General features: G+C 54.0%; 1 protein-coding gene and 1 long non-coding RNA gene across 16 annotated transcripts in view; one reads left to right on the top strand and one right to left on the bottom strand.

The window, feature by feature from the left end:
• JADE2 (jade family PHD finger 2) overlaps positions 1-19,768 on the top strand; it is a 51,984-nt gene that overhangs the window by 2,055 nt on the left and 30,161 nt on the right. For 8 of the 15 annotated variants that reach the window (XM_073802528.1, XM_033853183.2, XM_033853180.2 and 5 more), the window contains 2 exons: positions 9,084-9,141; positions 11,264-11,352. In XM_073802528.1, coding sequence (XP_073658629.1) covers positions 9,084-9,141; positions 11,264-11,352 — 147 coding nt within the window. Of the gene's footprint in view, positions 1-130; positions 241-583; positions 715-1,718; positions 3,846-3,939; positions 4,125-4,151; positions 8,716-9,083; positions 9,142-11,263; positions 11,353-19,768 lie in introns of those variants that run through there. The other 7 variants (XM_033853176.2, XM_033853178.2, XM_033853177.2 and 4 more) reach the window with 7 other exon arrangements.
• On the bottom strand, positions 527-1,654 carry LOC141278322 (uncharacterized). The gene is made up of 4 exons (XR_012330855.1): positions 1,501-1,654; positions 1,202-1,376; positions 901-980; positions 527-663 (listed from the first exon to the last, which is right to left on the bottom strand). It is a non-coding gene; the product is annotated as an uncharacterized lncRNA (long non-coding RNA).

A 19,768-nucleotide genomic window follows, 5' to 3' on the forward strand; every position in this document is an offset into this window, starting at 1 on the left:
TTGCAACAGATCTCCAGCGCTCCTCGCTCCCTCGCGCTCTCTCTCTCTCTCTCTCTCTTGCTCGCTCGCTCCCTCTCTCTCCTGCTGGCTGCTTGTTCTAGGAAGCCAGCGCGCGGGGGGGGGGGGGGGTGCCGATGCACAGCACAGGGGAGAGAGATTGCGCATGTTGGTCAGTCGTGTTTTAAAGAGTACATTGCGGGGAGGCTGAGAGGGGCGCATGCAACAACAACTTTTGGAAGGGTGAGCTTGGCGACCTTCTTTATTAATGACTGCGGCAAAGCGCCCCCGGGCCGGGGAGGGGGCGCGGGCGGGCGGGGGCGCGCCGGGGCTGCAACTTGCCCCGCGGGCTCTGGCAGGGCGGAGGGGCTGCGGCGGGAGACCTGTGCGGAGAGGAGGTCGCGCGGCCAGGGACGTGGGTTCGGAGGACCCGGGGCTATCTGCCCTCCTGTCTCCCCGAGTTTATTTTGTTGATACGCAGCACGTCCGGGCGCCGAACCGGGCTGAGCCGGTGCACATGACCCTGCGCTGGGCTCACGTGCAGCCGGTCCGGTCCCAGACACCTTCCGGGGGCCACCGCCTCCGCCCTGTCGCCCCCTCTCCGGGCTGGGTGCACGCGGGCTCTGCACGCGGGGGCAGCATGCTCAGCTCCCGGACGCGGAGGCGCTGCACAAATTAAGCACAGTTTTTTGGAGGGGCGGGGGATACCCTTTCCAGGTGAGTATGGAGGGTGCGCAGCCCCAGCGAGGGGGGCGCGGGCTGGGGGTCGGGGGCAGCCCCCCCTCCAGGGCTGCGCGGGAGTCCAGCGGGGGAGAAGCGCTGGGAGTGGAAATGTACCGGCGGCGGCCGGAGCGGCGGGTGCGCGCCCGCGGGGCGACGGCAGGGGGCGTGGCCCTTGTTTACCTTCTTCCAAGTCTGCCGGTTCGCGTCCCGCTCTGGGGACGGTTCTGCAGTCCCCTGCCGTCCGCCTCCACCCCTGAGCCCTGGGTAGTACCGGGAAGATGTAGGCAAGCGGCGGCCCGAGCCTGGGACTTACACACCTGACTCCCACATGAGTGACATTGCAGCCCCCGCCCCCACCAAGCACCGCTGCAGTCCCTCTCCCGGATCCCCGGCCCCGCCCCGCCCCCGGCAGAGGCATCTTCCCGGCCTCACCTCCTTCCTCCCTCTCCCCTCTCTCCCTCCCTCCTTCCCACCCACTCGCCTGCGCCTGCGGAGCCGCTCCTGCCCGCCTCCTCCCCGCCTGGGTGCAGACTTGTGGCTCCCTCCGGTCCATTCCCGCTTATCCCTGGGCCCTGAGACACCCTCTTCTTCAGGCCAAGGGATGAGAGGGGGTCAGCTTCATGACTCGTAGCTTTAATGTCAGAAAAGGGGAATGTCTGCGAGACAAGCAGGAAGCCTTCGCTATAGCTTCTAGAGGCCCAGGACACCCACCCTCCCTACACACACACACCATCCCCACACACACAGCTGCCACCCCCCAAGGGGCTCGGCCGCCCTCACCCGCTACGCCTAAGCCCTTTCTCCAGCCCCGGGGGCCAAGGCCACCTCCCGGCGCCACCCCCGGCCCGAACCGCTTCTTGCCCTTCCTTCGACTGGGCCGGAGCCCCCCGCAGCCACCTCCGGCTCCTCCTCCCGGCTCCCGCGGTCAGAATCACGCCGGCGCGCCTCCAGCCTGCTGTCCCCCGGACTGCCTTTAGGGGCAGGCTGGAGGCGCGCGCCACCCCCTCCCAATCCCCTTAACCTTTGCTGCCGGCCGGGACATTTTTCCTTAGCACCTTGAACGCAGATCTCCTGCCCTGGGCTACTGGGAACGGGGAAGGGCTGTGTTTCCCTTTTCTCGGTGCCAAGGGCAGGAAGGATCCGGCGCCTCTGGTCTCTGCAGACTCCCAAACCTTGCCCCGCGCTTAACATTCTCTCCCACTCCTTTACCCCACCCCCACCCCCGCCGCCCCCATCTACTGCGGGATTCCAAGACACAAAGTTTCATATAGGGTCTGAGTTTGTAGGGTGTCATCAGGAGGCGTCATGTTTGCACTCCGAGCTGAGGAGCTGAGTGGGCACGACTGACCTACCACCTTGCCTTTGTTGCAAGGGGGAGGAGCCCTGAGCTTTGAGTCCAGACAAGCTGTGAGGATGGCCCTTTAACGTATGTTTGCAAACTGAGTGCTGGGTCTGGGTGGTGGTAGGGCTGCCTGGCCCCTCCTGCCAGGGTGGCATTAACTCCCTCCCTTCACTGGTAAAATTCCCAGTAGGACATTTGGCAGAAGAGCTGGGCAGGGAGCTGCCAACCAGGCCTGGCCCTGTCTCCTGGGTTCCCAGGGTGCTGGCTTGTCCCCTACCCTGACTTCTTCTCCCACCTTAGGGCCCCAAGTGAAGGCACCATCCCTCCCATCCCATCTTCCTCAGGCGGGTTGGGACTCGCAAAGTGATCTAACAAGAAGGGAAGGAAAATAACAACAGAGTAACTGTAAGAGGAAGGAATGAGTAATAAAGCCGACCCAGGCAGGGAGGAGGGCTTTTATGTTTAAGAGATGCTATTTGCTTTTTAGGTCACAGGCTGCAAAAACAGTCTTTGATCCGAAGTGGGCGAATAATTTATTGAGAAAGTTTGCATGGTAGGGGAAAAAAGGGATGTTTGTTTGATCTGGAGGCCTCTCAGTTGTCCCAAGTGCTGTTGGCTGTTGTTTAGAGTGGAAAAGCATTTGGTTCCACAGCAAATGCCTCACCGAGGGAAGTCCTCGCCCCAGGCAGCAAGACTTGCAGTGAATGTTGGTTTTGAAATTGTTTAGCCAAGGGTCTCCCCAGCACTTTTGGAGTTGAAGTGTTTAAGGATAGAGTTGTTTGGGCTCAGGATGCAGCAAATGTGTCCAGAACATTTCCCATCCAACAGGCTTTTCCTTTCCCTAAATTGCCTGGCTAAACAGCCAATAACACTGATCCAAGAGGCTGTCAGAAATCTCCACTTAGCTTTCGTTGACAAGTGAGGTGGGACTGCTGGTCCCCAGCCCCCAAGTCCTTCCAGAATCATGAGATTAGGCTTTTGACACTGATTTCCACATCCTCAAGGTTGGGGGCAAGGTATTCTGGTTAATCAGTGTTCCAGTTAACAGGGAGGTACTTGTCTTATACCCAAGACCCAAGTCAGAGGCTTCCAGTCCAAATTCTTAACAGCTCATCCAGCAGGCTCTTCATGGGCCTCACAGTTTTCCCTTTAGGTTCTCCAAGGGGAGGCCAAGTCAGAGTTATGAGGAGGGGGGGTACCCCTTGCTTGCCCTGTCCTCCACATAGGACCCTCACTATGTGTCTCAAAGATGAGTAACCCAGGGGCTTCCCTGGTGGCGCAGTGGTTGAGAGTCCGCCTGCCGATGCAGGGGACACGGGTTCGTGACCCGGTCCGGGAAGATCCCACATGCAGTGGAGCAGCTAGGCCCGTGAGCCATGGCCGCTGAGGCTGCGCGTCCGGAGCCTGTGCTCTGCAACGGGAGAGGCCACAACAGTGAGAGGCCCGCGTACCGCAAAAAACAAACAAAAAAAAAGATGAGGAACCCAGGAAGATTCTCAGAAAACCTATAGGAATCTGGAATACCCCAGCCATACCTGGGAGTTGTAGGTCTGTGCCCTTGTACACTGTACCCCCTGGGTGGGGGAGGGGGGCAAGGTGCGCTATTTGGAGCCAGACAGTCTAGGTTTGAATGCTAGCTTTGCAGTCACCAGCTGTTTTAATTGCTCAGTGCCTCAGTTTCTTCATCTGCAATTGGGGTTAATAACAGTACCTACCTCATGGTGGGTGTGTGGATTAAGCGATATATTGCACAAAGAAGACTATGCACGAAGCCAGGCATGTGGTAAGCACTTGATTAGTATTAGCCATTCTTACTGTTATTATGAATGACCTGGATAGGACCCAAATGCAGCTGACCTTTGATCTCTCCCCTTTAGGCTAGGCCAGAGAGCCAGCTCCCTTCTCTGAAGAAGGGATCAGAAGGACCCTGAAGTTGCCAATGGGCAGCCATCCATGGGAGCGAGTGGACTGAGCTTTGCCCTCTCTGAGGTGGAGGGTAGGGTGCGAAGGTGCTGAAGGACAAAGTAGACAAAGCCCCTTTCTGTCTCCCAGGATCCCCTTGGTATGTCCCCAGAACTGGGTCTGGAGGGTGGGTGTGGACAGTGTGTTCTAGGGGAGCTGGGTGCCCCCTGGGACACTTGGAATTGCAGGTGGGCAATGATGGGTGTTGGAGGAGGGTTAGGCTCCCCCGTGATTGGAGAAGTAAGTTTGAGCATCTGTGTGTACCAAATCATTTTTGTCATGGCAGTTACTGTCCCTGAGAAGACATCAAAGTTAATCAGAGATAGGAGAGAGTGGGGCTCTGACCCCCGTTTAAAATGGTTTAAGAGTGTGCAGCTCTTGTTTTCTGAATGTCTGGCCTTCCCGACACAAGCAGGCTCTGAGGACAGGTTTTCCAGCCGAAATATGATTAAATTGTATTAGCATCTTATTACATACACGCCTTAGTGGTCTGCCTCAGACAGGGAGAGTTTTTGTTTCTCTTCGGAAGATTGTGTCTGGAATGGTAAATTGCCTGCTTGAAAGCCTCCCCACCCCCCTTTTTTTAAGGAGGAAGACGAAATCCTGCTGTGTATGGTGGCAGGCTGGGTAGGCCTGGTGGCCCCCAGAGAGGAGAGGCCAGAGGCCAGGTTGGGGTGTTTTAACTGCCTAGGGAGCTGCTGCAGTAGCAGGCCTGAAAGGCCCACTGTTTCCAGGGTCAGCTGGAAGGGCGTTAATGGAGGCCCAGGGTGTTTATTTGAGTTTATTTGTGGAGAGGTCTTTAAAAGGGGGCTGGCATTGGGCATTGGCGTTTCAAGTCCAGACCCGAGGCCCCCACTAAGACCAATGGCTAGTGTTGCCAAGAAAACATCTACCACCAAATTGCTGCCCTATTACTGAGTTGACATTGATCGTTAGCCAGGAGCCCAACCAAATACAGCCTCCTGGAAAATGTGTGAGGTTAAGACAGGGAAGGCGGGCTATGCAAACGGGACGAAATCTTGGGCTGGGGTGTTTGCTCCCGCAAGCTGCGAGCAGGCCAGCTGGGCTGTGTGGTCCCACACTTCTAGAGGGAGGCGACAAGAACACACTCGGCACTCCATGTGTACCAAGTCCCTGTTATGTGCTGGGGCGCCAGCAGGGATCCAAACAGTTGCGCTTTTTACTCTCGTGGAACGTATATTCCCAAGGAGAAGGACATTCAACAAGTAGCTCAACAAACACAAATTGTGATGGGTGCTCTGAAGAAGCTGACTGATTGGGTGGTGGGCTTTCTGTAGATAAGGCAGCTGGCATAGACCTCTGTGACGTTTAAGCCGAAACTTGAAGGATGAAAAGTCAGACGTGCCTAGGCTGCGTAGACCATTCCAGGCAGAGAGCACACCTGTGCACAGGTCTTGACTCATGGACTGTTTGGTTTGTTTCGGGAAATGAAAGGAGGCCAGTTTGGCTGGGAAGTGGTGGGGATGGGGGCGGTGGTCAGTATGTGGTAGGCAGGGGTAAGATCACGTAGGGTCTTATGGTCAGAAGCTTGAGTTTTGCCCTTTGAGCAGCAGGAAACCTTTGAAAGATTTTAAATAGGGCATGACATGATCTGATTTATGCTTTTTGAAGATCATTGTGGCTGCTGTGTGGATCTTGGATTATGAGGGAGCCATAACGGAAGTTGGAAGATGAATGAGGAGTCCCGCAAGAGATGAGACTGGCTTGGACCAGTATGGTAGCAGTAGAGATAGGGGAAATGTGGGTGGATTCTCACTGTATCCTGGAGGGAGCGCCCACTGGACTTGCAAGCGTTGGCGGTGGGGCGGAGGAGGCTGTGGGCTGCTGCTCATTGAGGGAACTCAAAGAGGGGACCCGAAGGAGAGCCGTGTGTGTCTCCGTGCTGGGGATGGTGTGGGAGTGCAAGTGCACTGGTGGCAATGGCAGGAAACGGGGACACTTTCTTTCCCAGAGTCTTCTCTGTAGGTAAGATTTCAGGAGCACTTTCTGCCCCTAAAAGCAAGTGCCTTGTGACCCTGAGGTATTTTCCCAGAGCAGACCTTGCTTTGGGAGAGGTTGGGGGAGGCAGTGGAAAAGGAGAACCAGAGGCCAAGACCGTGTCTTGGCACTCCCATCCCCCACCTGCATGTATAGCCCTGGGTTTCAGCTTTGGTAAAAGAGTCCTCCCTGTCTCCTTTGCTGGGTTGGAGAGGGCCTTCATGGGGCAAAAGGCTATGCCGCAGGGGGAGCCCAGGCCTCATCTGGGGCTTCATTAACCACTGACAGTAGAGGCTCACCTGAGGCAGGGAGGCCCTTGGAACAGACTTGGTTCAAAGGAAGGAAGCAAAGCAGTGGTTTCCCGCTGAAGCCTAGTTATTATTCCAGTTAAGCCACCGCAGAATCTGCTCCCTTAATAACACCCTGCTAAGGAGGACTCTGGGGTGTTTCACAGAGGGCAGGTTGGACGGGCGGCTGGCTGAGGGTGGGTGCAGGTCTGCACGCCGACGGGGCACTCTGGTCCTAGGCAGTGAGAAGGTCATTGGCAGTCAAGAGGTCCTGTTGTAGGGGACCTTGCTTACTGTACAGGCTCACTGCCTCGCTGAGGAGGCCTTCAGGTGGGCACTGGTTAGGAGGACTGTCCACCTGGCCCGAGTCCGCTGTGGAATTAAGAACCAGCACTCATACGGAGTGCCAGCCACCGTGCTAAGGGCTTTATACTGCTCTCATTTACTCACCAGCTGATTCTGGCCCACAGATGTGTTTAGTTTGGCCCTCTCAAAGTGTTTTAAAAATCTGAATCAGTTGCCAACATTTTAAGTTCAGGAGATTTATGTAAAATTCCAGATCCAGTTTGTGTCCTTTGGGAGGTGTGTCTTTTCCAAGGTCCCTGGTCTAGTGAGGGGTGCAGGTAGGATTTGAACTTGGCCTCCCTGAATCCAGTGCTCCTGCTTTATATGCTATGAGAGAGCCTGGCTTGCAAGTGCCCCTTTTCTGGAAATGAAGAGCAATGCAATTCATGTAGAGGATTGCAGGAGAAAACAGGTGGGTGCACTTAGAGCACCTCTCCCCCTGCTCCTGCTCTACCTGTGAAAGGGCTGGGTTGGCAAGATGTAGGCTAGAGTCAAGAGTTCTGTTAAAGTCACCTCATCACACTCAGACCCCGGAGGATAGCAAGGATGGGCAGCTGTGGGCGGTGGAGCATTATTGCCCCATTCAGTGTATGACCTGAGCCACTGGGCTGCTTGCACTCTGCTGCACAGAGGCAGGGTAGCCTAAAGGTCAAGAACATGGTCTCCTGAGTCAGACCTCTTACGAGCACTGTGATCTTGGGCAAGTCACTTAACCTCTGAGCTTCATTTTCCTCAGCTGCAAAAGGGAAGCAGCCATCAGGCCCACCAGCACCAAAGGGCTGTTCTGAGGCCTCAGTGAGCTCCCTGTGTACCAGGACGCACCCCCTCCCCAAGCGATGGGTGCTTAGCAGTTTTAGCTCTTGTTCCTGCCTCCTTGGCGTCCATGCTACCACCAGGCATCCCTCCATACCCCCACACTCTCTAGAGAGCACTTTGCCTGCACCTTTGGAGCTGGGCAGCAAGCAGTGCTAGTGAACCTTCCTGTCATCCTGATCCTGCTACTGGGGACACAGGGGTGGAGAGGAGCTCCTGGCTAAGGTCAAGTATGAGGCAGGAGGGTACTTCTGAATAGCTCAGAGTTCTGGGTAGTCACACCCCACCTTAGAGAGCCAATGCTCCCTGGTCTCTGCAGGGCCACAGTCAAATAAGGTGACCCCCAGGCTTGGGCATGAGCAGACTTGGGATGACAGCAGGTGGCAAATGGGATTCCGAGTGGGGGTGGGGAGCCTGGCTGGCCTGCAGCTGGGACGGGCAGCGGGGCTTTTTCCCTACTGACACTGGCTCCTTGTCCTTTGCTGTGGACAGTGAGGCAGCCCAGGGTCTAGACTGACAGGAACACGGTGGAAAGCACTCTGGGCCCTGAGCCTCAGGTCTCTTCTCACGTTAGGACTCGGCCACTGACTAGCTGTGAGACCCGGGGCAGGTTAACAAGCCACTCAGTGTGCTCCCCTCCAAGAGGGGACAAGAGCAGGCTCTGCCACCCAGGACTCTGCAGGATTAGAGGAAATAGTGGGTGGGAAAGCACTTCCAAGAGGCAGGAGCTGACAAGAGCACAAAGGCAGCTCAGTGTGGGCTCAGGGATCAGACCACGTGGATTCAAATCCCAGTTCAGCCAGTTACTAGCAGGACAAGGCACTGAGCCTCCTCTGTAAAAGAAGCTAATAGCTCACAGCTCCGCAGGTTGTTAGGACCTGAGATAGCACGGGTAGGGGAAAGAGCTCAGTATGGAAGAGCTGCCCTTCCTACCTCGAAGTTAAATACTGTAGTGGAGAGAAAGTTGGTTTTTTCTTTTATCTGCAGAAGGACATTGAGGGGAGGGAGGGCAGCCCAGCCCAGCCCATTCACCCTGGGCCTGGTGTGGCTCAGGGACCCAGCTTGCAGCCTCCCTGCCCCCACCCCATTTCCACACCCCTCTGGCTGCCGCTCTCAGTATGTGCCCTCAGTGCTGTCTGGACTGGCTTGTCCCTCAACTCCGATAACCTGATCCTCCTGGAAGAGTCAGTCTTGTTTCCTGTGCCCTCCCTCCTCAGCACCCAGCAGGGTACCACTTGTAACTTGCAGGTGAGAGTGGATTCTTCGGTGGGCCTGAGTTTCCTTGAGTGGAAGCTGGCAGTGGGCAGGTCCTGGTCTCTGTTCATTCTGGGGCTGCTGACCCCCCTTGCCCTCCCTCGTCTTTGACCAGACTCTCTGTTGTCTGAGGCTCTGGGCTCAGGAGGTGGGAGATGCCGCCCCTCTCCCAGCCCCAGGGCCCATGTAGGTGGGCGGGGAGAGGGCGAGGCTGGTGAGGAGAAGGCTAGGGCACCACCTTGTTCTCAGTCTTTCTCTGCAGTGGGGTGAGTGTGGGGAGGAAGGTTATTGGGCAATTTTCTGAGAGACTGAGGATTTCCCAAGCCGCCTGTGAGTATAATGGGGCCTGCCTTTCATTGCAGATGGAAGAGAAGAGGCGAAAGTACTCCATCAGCAGCGACAACTCTGACACCACCGACAGTAAGGCCTTCCATCTGGGGCTCCTACCGGGAAAGTGTTTGCATAATTATCAGGCCCACAGGCCCAGATCGGGGGACACTGCCCCATGGTCTCAATGTTGATGAAAGCATAAATCAGGCCAGGTCCCTCTGCTCCTAAGAAAATCCCCACACCACTATGGCCTCCAGGGCCTTGCTGTCCTCTTTACTCTACTCCCCTTTACCCTCTAGCTCTCAGCCCCATGTGTTTTGCTCTGGTTGGAACAGATCAACTCCCCTCTGGGCCTTTGCCTGTGCTGTTCTTGGCTGCTAGGAACACACCCCTCTCCCTCTGGCCCTGCCGTTGAGTCAGGGCCCTGTAGAAGTGTCCACACAACAGATAAAAAACCTGTCACTCTTCATTATAGTGACCTGATAAGTATCATTTCCTAACCAAGTATCATTTCCTTATTAAGGTAAGCTCCTTGATAAGAGGGGTCATGTCTTGCTGACTGCTGTATCCAGCTAGATCGGGCACATAGTAGGTGATCAGTAAATATTTGCGGAAAAAATTAATGAAGGAGTCTGACCTTCATGGGATCTTGGCAACAGAACCTCAGGGTAGACTTGTGTGGGGGCTGGGTGTGCCAGTCCTGGATATGGGGGGGCACTGTTACAGAGAAAATGGGGCTTAGGGAGCCCCTTCTGAAATACGGAGGCAAAAAGGGAGGTTTGTGTCAGGTGAGGGCTTTTTTCTGGTACTAGAAGGCAGCTCTTCTTAGATGCCCTAAGAACCTGGGCCTGCATGAGCCAGTCGGAGTAAAGAGTTCCATTCTGCCCTGTGTAGGAGAGACACTCTGCCAGGAAGATCCCACTTAGCGGTGTCCTCTGGTGAAAGCCCAGGCTGAGGAAGAGCCTGCGCTGCCAGGGAGGCCGGGCCTGGAGCCCTGCAACTGTAGACCTTAGTTTGTTCACGTATGTGGTGAGCAACTGGGATTGGGGAGATCTCCAAGGCCCCTTAGAGCTCCCGGAGTTCTCTAATCCCCCGGAGCCTGAGGACACATGCACCAGAATGAGAAATCAGGTCCCAGCCCCTTCTCTCCCTCCAGGTTTCACTCAGTGTCCTTTGGGGTCTGTTTACTCAGCTTGGCTCTGGTGTCTGACCTGGCCCGCTGTTCCTCCCTGCAGCAGTAGATCACAGCGTCCGGCCCTTTGTGGCTGCAGTCACGCTGCCTGTGGCCTGTTTCAGTAGAGCCAAGAAGAACTGCATCCTCTGCTTCTAACTTTATTTCAGGCAAAGGAACCCTTCAGGGCCAGGCGCCCGCAAGGGAGAGCATCTGGGCAGCTGAGCCCTGTTTCTGCATTGGAGTTGGGCCAGGCTGAGGCATCCTCCCTTTTCACCAGTCCCCACCACTACCCATCCGTAGCTGCTGCTCCTTTGACCCGTAGGAGTGGGGGCCAACCTGAGTGTAGTCCAGAGAGGGCCTCTAGACCCTAGTGATGTAATAGGTAATCTTAATCAAGGCAGCGCTGTGTGCCAGGGACCGTGCCAAGACTTTACAGGCATGATATCATTTAATTCTCACAACAACTCTTTGAAGATAGTTATTCTCTGCCCCCATTTTATAGAAAAGCAAGCTGAGGCTCAGAGAGACTAAGTCATTCGTCCAGGGTGAGGAGCTAGTAAGCGGCTGAGCCAGGGCTCCAGGTTAGCCTGTGGGCCTACTTTAGAGCAGCAATCTTCCCACTACCTTGTCTCGCCTCTGCATACCCACTGGGCATCATCCCAGAGTGTCTGATCAGCAGTGGGGGTGGAGAGTGGCCACAGAAGGCTTATTATAGCCCTCCTTCACCAAGGAGGAAGCAGAGGCCAGAGAGGGCAAGGGATTTGTCATGGATCACACACAGGAAGCTCATACTGAGTCCTTGTCCAAACTGCCTTTCACCTCCCAGGCGTCTTCTGGTTGATGGGTAGAGGAGGCATCATGTCTCCATTCATTGTTGGAAAGGCCCAGAGCAGGGACAGTCCACCACGTGCTTACAGAGGTCACCGCCTCCTGAACATTCAAGCCAGAGCTTTCCTGACAGACCTCCTTTCCTTGGACATGGGTGGGTGGTGTTCCTGACCTTCCAGGGGCCCCTCATGGGCTGTGCTCTCTCTGCAGGTCACGCTACATCTGCATCAAGATGCTCCAAACTGCCCAGCAGCACCAAATCAGGCTGGCCCCGGCAGAACGAAAAGAAACCCTCAGAGGTGGGTAGTGACAGGTATCCTGGAGAAAGATGAAACAGAGGTGGAAAGGAGAGGGAGGGATGTATGGGGGAAGTGCAGGTATATGGGGTGGAGAGGATTCCTGGCAGAGGGTGCAGTCATTGCAGAACAAGACCAGTATGGCTGAGTAGAGTGGATGGGAGGAAGGGGTGGGGGAGCCAGTTCTCATAACCTTGTAGGTTGTTGTAAAGATGTTCCTATTGATCTGAGTGAGAGGAGAAGCCTTTCAAGGATCATAAGCAGGGTAATTATATAGTCTGCTGTTTTAATGAAAGGTCCCACTGGCTGCTGTGAGGAGAAGGGAATATGAGGGGCAAGGGTGGGAGTGGGGAGGATTCTTTGGCAGTGGTCCAGGAGAGAAATGATGGTGGCTTAGAGCTGAGTGATGGCAGTAGAGTAAGAAACAGTAGGATCTGGGACATTCTGGAGGTTGAGCCAAGGGTGACAGGATTTGCTGATGTAGGGATGAAGGGTGGAGTCCTCAAAGTCATCCAGTTAGGTCATCCACTCCTTATTATGCCCATTTCACATGCATCTGCCCTTTAAGCCTTCCTTACTTTGACGCTGTTTCTTGGGACAGGTAGAGGTACTTATGGCCTCTGGAGCTGTGGAGAAGAGCTTTGGGGGTGGGTAGACAAATGGACGTGCGATCCTGCCTCTGCAGCCCCTGAAAAATTGCATCCTAGAGCCTCATCGCTCCCTCTTAGGTCTTTAATGCGTGGCACTGGGCACAGAAGAGACCCTTGGCACAAATGAGGCTGCCAGAGCATTGAGTACCCAAGAAGGGGGTTGGTTTTGAATCTGACCCTTAACAGAGAGATTGTCTGCAGCCCACAGAGTAGCCAGGCACTGGGCTAGACACTACTTTTTTAACCCTCCTGTTATAATAAGGAAATTGAGGATCCTAAGGTTATACAGCCAAGATGTGAGGTTCTTGGGGCCAACCGCGCCAAGGGTGGGAAGGCTTAGAGTTCTGGGGCAGAGCACTTGGCCCGGGTTGAGGGAGGATATCTTTGTTCTGAGCCTGGCAACCTCCTCTCCCCTCCCTCACTGCAGGGGCCATCCTGGAGCTGCTATCATTAGCCAGTCCCTAGAGGGGGTCTTCCGAAAAACCTTGCATTTGAAAAAGGACTCCCCGCCTCCTCCGGGAGCTGGCCTACCCTGGGGCTCTCCTTTTGTGGGGCTGGGGGTGGGGACACCTTTGAGACCTGAAACCTCCCATTCCCATCCCCCAACCTAGTATCCTCCCTTGGCCCTATAGGGGAGTGGTGGAGATGGAAGGAAATATCTCCAGGAATGCAGTCAGGACTGGAATGAAAGCAGGGGGTGAGGTGGGCATGGGAGGATGCTGTTCTTGAGGCTCTTGGCACCTCCTGGTCTAGCCCTGCTCAGTGGGAGGAAGGCATGTGCTCATGTGCACTGGGAAGTAGGATGCAGAGTGTGCTAGGGCCCTGGGAGTCCCTGGGACCACCCCTCCACCCGTCTGCCCCCACCCCCATCTTGAGAGCTGCAGGGGCTCCCAGTTACTACTAGGGTTGGATTAGTAAAACAATAGCCATCTTTTGTGCCTTCCTGGTCCTGGAAGGCAGGAATTGTTCTGCCTGTTTGGGAGCTGAGGAACCTGCCTCTCAGAATCCCACCTGCCCCCTGCTTTCAGGGGCTATTCAGATTGGAGAAAAGAGGGGAAGTTCTGGGGAGGCCCTGGGGCTGGCTTAATCCCTTCCCCTGACTCCCCCTTCAAGCCCCAGTGGGAGGCAGGGCCTCCTCTCAGGGCGGAGATCCCTGGGGCAGTGCTGCCTTCTACACCGGGGATAGGCAGGCAGGCTGGGGGGAAACAGGTGTCAGGCAAAGGCTGAGGGGAAAGGGTGATTTGCATGGGGCTGAAAATTCCCCTGCCTCTTGGGTTTTCCAGCGCAGGGCCTTTGAACCTTTCCCCACCTAAAAATAGAGTCAAACCATTGCAAGGGTGTTGATCCCCAGCCCTGCTGGGGACTGGCCATGCACGGCCCTGGGTTCAAACCCAGGAGCCTCTGCAGGGGGCTCTGAGGCCTGACTGGAGACACCCGCCCTCAAGTCTTAGGCTCCAGGGGAGCTGAGGAAGTCTTCCCCGCCTTGAACTGTCGCCAAGGACAGGCTTTTCCTCCCACAGCAGGCTGGAGAGCAGCCTGCGAGGTTTCCCTCGTCCCCTAAGTGAGGAGGCTGAGCCATAGCCGGCATAAATTCCAAGTTATCGTGGGGCAGAGAGGAAACCATCAATGAAAGCTTCCAAATTATTTGGCTCATGAGAAGGCGGAGATGAAAGCGAGGATTTGGCGGCAGATAACGTTTGCAGTAAATCTCTTCACTGGGCTGTCCCTTCTCTTTCTGTGCATGGGCTGGAGAGAAAGGCCTTTATAATCTGCTGGAGCTGGGGGCCGAGGGCTGTGGACACCTGGTGAAAGGGCATCTGGAGTCCCTTCTGCTCAGTCCCCAGAGTAAGAAGCCGGTGGGGTCGTTTTCAGGCTGCTCACACGGTCTGCTCCCAGTCTGGCCCAAGTTCCCAGCCTCAATGCTTGCAAGTTGACGTGTGTGGCGCAGGAGTCCCTTCCTGGTGGCTGCAGAGCCACGGGACCCATGGTTTACTTCGTCTGCTCATCTGTGAAGGTGGACATTGATGGGTGGCGATTCGAGGATTAGGAGTATTTGGCATAGCAGCAGCACTGGCACGTAGAGAAGCCACCAGCTATGGAAAGAGCTGGGGTTGGGTTTAGGCGACACTGGCAGGGCTGCCCCTGAAGTGACCTGTGCACTCTGAGGGTGCGGATCAAGGAGCACGCTATACACCAGAGGGAGGTGCCCCAGGCTGGAACAAAGTGATCTGACCAGGAGTCAGGACCCTGGACAGGGCCAAAGCCTTGAGGCCCAGCTTCCCTTCTGGCCCTTAACCAGTGGGTGGCCTCCCTCATCCTGAGTGAAAGGGGACTGCAGGCCTCAGTACTGGGGGCTGAAAGAACAGGCCCTGGGATTCCTGGGAGGCTGGGTTAGGATTTTTGGTGGGAGTACACTAAGTCTGAAGTTGGCCCCAGGATCCCGTTTGGCAGTGGAGGGGAAAGGTGGGGCTGACCCCAAGCACACAGGCTGCTGCCTTCCTCTGCTCTGCCTGCCAGCGGGATCCCAACAAAGCTGAGATCTGTCCCTCGGGGCTTAAGTCGGCCAGGCTAGTCCTGAAGGAGAGGAAGGGATTAGCCTGGTTGGGGAGGTGATCTTAGTGCATAAACCGTGCTGAGGCCTTGGCTTTCTGGCCTGGCCTGTCTCACCAGATCGCATGAACATCACTTAGTGGGTCATATCTGTGAGACCTTATAGAGATCACAGACCAGAGATTATTTTGTTAAATACCAATATCAGACCCCAACCCTTATCATTCCCAAGAATTCTGACTTCAATGTTCTGGAGTAGGGCCCCAGGTACCTGTACTTTTTAAAAGCCCTCCTGCTGGAAGCCAGGCTTAAGAACTACTGCCATAGGGTAGGAATAAAGACGCAGACGTAGAGAACGGACTTGACACAGCGGGGGAAGGGGAAGCTGGGACGAAGTGAGAGAGTAGCAGTGACATATATACACTACCAAATGTCAAACGGATGGCTAGTGGGAAGCAGCCGCATAGCACAGGGAGATCAGCTCCGTGCTTGGTGACCACCTAGAGGGGTGGGATAGGGAGGGTGGGAGGGAGGCTCAAGAGGGAGAGGATATGGGGATATATGTGTACGTATAGCTGATTCACGTTGTTGTACAGCAGAAACGAATACAACATTGTAAAGCAATTATACTCCAATAAAGATATTTTAAAAAAATAAATAAATAAGGGCTACTGCCACAGACCTTTTCCCCTGATCAGCTAAGACAGGAGTTTCTGGCTTGGTCCTCCCTGGAAGTTGAGGGAGGAAGGGAAGGCCTTCCAGCCTGGGTCCGTGACCTAAACAAAAGCTGGGAGTGTGGGTGGGAGCATCCTGCAGCTCACCCCTTCTCCCAAAGCAGCCAGGGGACCGAAGGTTTCTGCCAAGCCCTCTGCCTGGCATAGGTGGGAAGGCAGTTTGAGAAGAGACCCGGAGGCCATCCTGTGGTTTGGAGGCTGCTGTTTGAAGCTGTATCTTCCTCAGGCCTGGGGCAGAGAGGCAGATGGAGGGGCAGTCCAAGAAGCGAGGGTTTCCCCTAGGCAGGCTGTCTTGAGGTAGAAAGCTGAAAGCTGTGTTTTCAGGAAGTCAGAGTCCCCAGAAGTCAGCCAGTGGGCGGGGACATAGGTCCTTAGGACCCTAGGACTAGTGATAGTGATTAAACTCAGCAGACACTTGAGAGCACCTACTAGGCCCAGCCTAGTGCTAGGGGGCACAGAAAATGCAGGCCCTATCCCTGGGGAGCTTGTCCTCTGACTGTTAGCAGGATGCAGGTGCTATACAGGAAAGTGTCCGTTATGAGAGGTGTGGCCGCTTTGCCACTAAGGAGCTCTGTGACCTTGGGCAAGTAATAGTTTCTCTCTGAGCCTCAGGGTCATCATCTATAGAGCGCTGCCCTGCAGTTACTGTTCTGTAGATGTGACTGTCCTGCCCTGAGGCCTGTGGAGCCTGAGGGTGGGGGAGATCCCAGACGTGAGTGGAAGTGAAGCTGGCCTCCCTGGGATGGAAGCCTGGATGGTCCCAGAGCAGGGTGGGCAGGAGCTGGCCTCTTTTTTAGGCCCTGGTGACAAACTGTATATACCCCTAGATGAGAGAATGGGGCTTCTCTGCAGGTCCACAGGGGCCCTTCACCGGTGCTCAGCCTTTCACCCCTGGGACAGGGCCCAGGAGAAGGAGGTGACCCTGTGAACAGCCTCTGCCACCAGTGGAGTGTCTTCCTGACCCAGGGTCTGTGAAAGTTCCTCTATAAGGATGGCCTTCCCTAGGAAAGGCAGCGAGTGGAGAGTGAGAATGCAGTATATCTGCTTGACCCATTGCTTTTGAAAATGGACCTCTTCCTCCCTGGGTGAAGGCAAGGGTGACCAGATTGTGTTGGGGTGCAAAGCCACAGGATGAATAAAGGTGCCTTCTTGGAGGAGCCAGAGGTGTTACCCAAATGTTTGAAATAACATATTTTATATTAAAACAATGATGGCCTATGTTGTAGCAAAATGCTCCCAAACTTGAGAAGTAAAACAGGAGGCTCTGAAAAAAAAAAGTTTTTTGCTTGCCCCTGTGGTTTTGAGCGGTGTTTCTAGCCAACAGTTCCTCTGCTACCCTGGGAAGCAGGCAGGCAGTGAGGGGAGCCCTTCCTCTGGGCTAAGCGCCTGCTCTCTGAGCCTCCCACTGCCTTCCTCTGGGGTGGGGGGCAGAATCCACTTCTCGTATAGTTAGAAATATTGCTGCTCCCGCCAACTGGAAAGGCCTCCTGGCCTCTGGGACTTGTCTTGCAAAAGAAATGTGTGTAATAAATTCTCTTTAAGAGCAGGAAGTGCTGTTATCCTTGTGAAAGAGAAAGATGTTGAGTGTGTGTGTGTGTGTGTGTGTGTAAATGTCTGACCAAATTAGCCTAGTGGTAGCTTGAATGGGACTGGGAGGCTATTTCCAGAGCCCTTCTCTGGAATGTAGGCCTAATTTTAAGTATCTAAGTATGCTCTTGGCTGAGATACTCTTTATCAGTTTCCAGCCCAAGAAAGAGATTTTTTTTAAAAGAAGAAATAGCTGACTGGTTTGCAGGCAGCATTACATTGGTTAAAGGACAGTGCAGACCTTAGGCAAGTGGTTTAACCTCTCTGAGTCTTATTCTCCACATCTGTAAAGTGGGAGTAATATGAATTGGGTGAGATTCTATATATATAGCATTTAGCACAGCACCTGGCATACTATAACAGGGCAATCACTTTTCACTATTAGCTGTTCTTTCTAATGAGATGAGGTGCTCAGAAAAAAACTGTGATTTCAAATGAGGTACCGGTAGTAATTTTACTTGGCTCTTTCAGGACAGACTGTGAAACATCCTTTGGGAGATTAGAGAGAGGGGGCACTCCTAGCTTTGCATTGGGACTTTTGATGTGGACAGAGTCAAGGAGAGGCAGTCCAGGCCAAAGCCATTTTCATTGGCTTTGGGACAGTGACCAAGACCAGTTCCCGAGTTCCACCTGGAAGAATCCTTTGGGCCAGACCTCTGTCTGCACTCTCCCTGCTAGGAGGACAGGACAGGAAGTTTCAGAGTTTAGTCATACTTCAGACCAATCCTGGGGTGCATTCACTTACTCACTTGTTCCACAAGCATTTCTTGAGTACCTGCTATGTGCCAGGCGCTGTGCCGCAAACAGGCACAATGATAAGCACGACACATGCAGTCTCTGCCTCTCTCAGCTTGATTATTAGAGGACATGGACATTAAGCAAATAATGACACAAATAATCATATTCTGTAATTATGATAGGTGTTGGAGCTTTTCCTTAAGTGACTGAACGTCCCCTCGTGCCTCTTGGTCTGAAATACACTACGATATAATACTTCACCCTTGAGAAAAGGAAGCAGAAACTAAGGTCCCAGGATGAAATGTTCAAATAACATTCATAAATCTTGTGATCATATACAGAAACTCTTAGCATAGCAGAGTGAAAGTTGCCTGTTGTCATTGTCTTTATTTGCTTTTGGACATCATGTCAGACTCCAGACATGACATGCTTTCTGGCACAGCCCGTTTTTGGTTCTTCTGGGGAAGTAGGTACAGAAAGCCTCCATAGACTTTTCAATGCTTGTGGTCTTCAGTCTTGGGAAAAGGAACTAGAGGGCAAGCCACGTGCAGTTTCCCCGCATCTGGGCAGAGCAGGGTCTTCAGCTCCCTTCAGAGCTGCGTTGGCACCTCTGGCACTCACATCGGTTACTAGATTAGAGTTGTAGACCTTTAAACGTTCTTCATACTGTTTGAAGAAGCTACAATTAACATCTCCCAAGCAGCTCAGCAGAACTTGGTTGCTAGGCAGCAGACCCCTAAAGACAATTTGTCAATTTCTGCCAAAAGGGAAAAATAGTAAACATTCACATTCTTAGAAAATTGCTTGTTTTCCAGCTTCCAACTTCCTTGCCGTGGCAAGGCCTCCAGTTCATCAGTGTCCATTTTATTCCTTATTTCGTTTTCATAAATAATTCAGAGGCATTTTAGGAGAATAATCGAGCCTTTTTGTAAGCCTAACCTTTGGCAGTTCAAAACAGAAAGATGTTTGGGTTGCTGTATTTGTGGACAGGTTTTGTGTGAATGTACAGGGGTTCCTTTGGAAGGTACAGAGGACCGAGCTGTAGCCTTGGGCAGCTACCCGGAAAGGTGGTAGCAGATCCATGGGAGGCTCTTGAGTAGTTCAGCCTTAGTTAGCACCTAGCATGTGTCAGGCCCGACGTGCACTGCTGTAGCAAGAGACGAGGAGATTCCAGTACAGGGGCTGTGGAAGTTCAGAGGAGCCCAGAACTCAGCCTGGCATCAGGGAAGGCTTCCCAGAGCAGATGTGGGCTGGACTCATACCCTAAGCGTGAAACAGGCTGCCCCCACTTTGGCAGGGAGAAGACTGTCCCAGCAGGGTCCTCTCATGTGCCAAGGGTGAAAAGTGCTTGGGAGGGAGACTACCCGTGCATCCTTGTGGCCATGGGGCCTGGTAGACTCAGCAGCTCAGCCTGAGGGCAGTGGGAAGACAGTAGAAAGCCACTGGAGAACTTGGAACTTGCGAAGGTCACTGTCTGATTTGCATATTCCAGCCCTTGGGGAAACCACTTGATTTGGCTTAGGGTTAACTCGAGGGCATTGGCAATGAGCAGGTGGCCAAGAGGGGCTGGGGTTGTGCAGGGGTGCTGAATGGCTCCGGTGTTGTCTATCTGGGTTCCTTTGCCACTTCCAACATGAAGGACCTTGTGTAGGTTATTAAACTAACCTGAGTCCCGGGTTTCTCAACTGTAAAATAGGGATAATGGTAGCACCCACCTCACAGAGTTGGTGTAGGGACTAATAATTCAAGAACAGCCATTAGACTGGCACTGGGCACACAGTGCTCTTTAAGTGTTGACTGGTACCATTAAGATGGTGCTGCCCTTCCTGTGCTTCCATCAGTCCTCTGCCCAAAAGGGCCACAGGTAACCAGTCTGCCCCCTGCTGCCTGAATGACTGCAGATGAAACTTGCAACTCTTTTGGGACTGAACTCTTTTTTTTTTTTTTTCTCTCTCTCTCTCTCTCTCTCTCTCCTGAATCTCCCTGACTGAATTGAGCACGGGATCCCTTCCAGCTCTTGAGTTCTCAATGCCAAGCCTGTTCCTAGGTCAGGGCCACCTCTCCCCCCGCTGGTGTGGCTTGGCACTCTGTCTGTGCCTTACAGACTAGGGCTGCCTCTTGCTCCATTCAGTCCACGTGCTTGGGTTATTTCAGCTCTGG

This window comes from Tursiops truncatus, chromosome 3 (genome assembly GCF_011762595.2).
Source record: "Tursiops truncatus isolate mTurTru1 chromosome 3, mTurTru1.mat.Y, whole genome shotgun sequence".
Lineage (NCBI taxonomy): Eukaryota > Metazoa > Chordata > Mammalia > Artiodactyla > Delphinidae > Tursiops > Tursiops truncatus.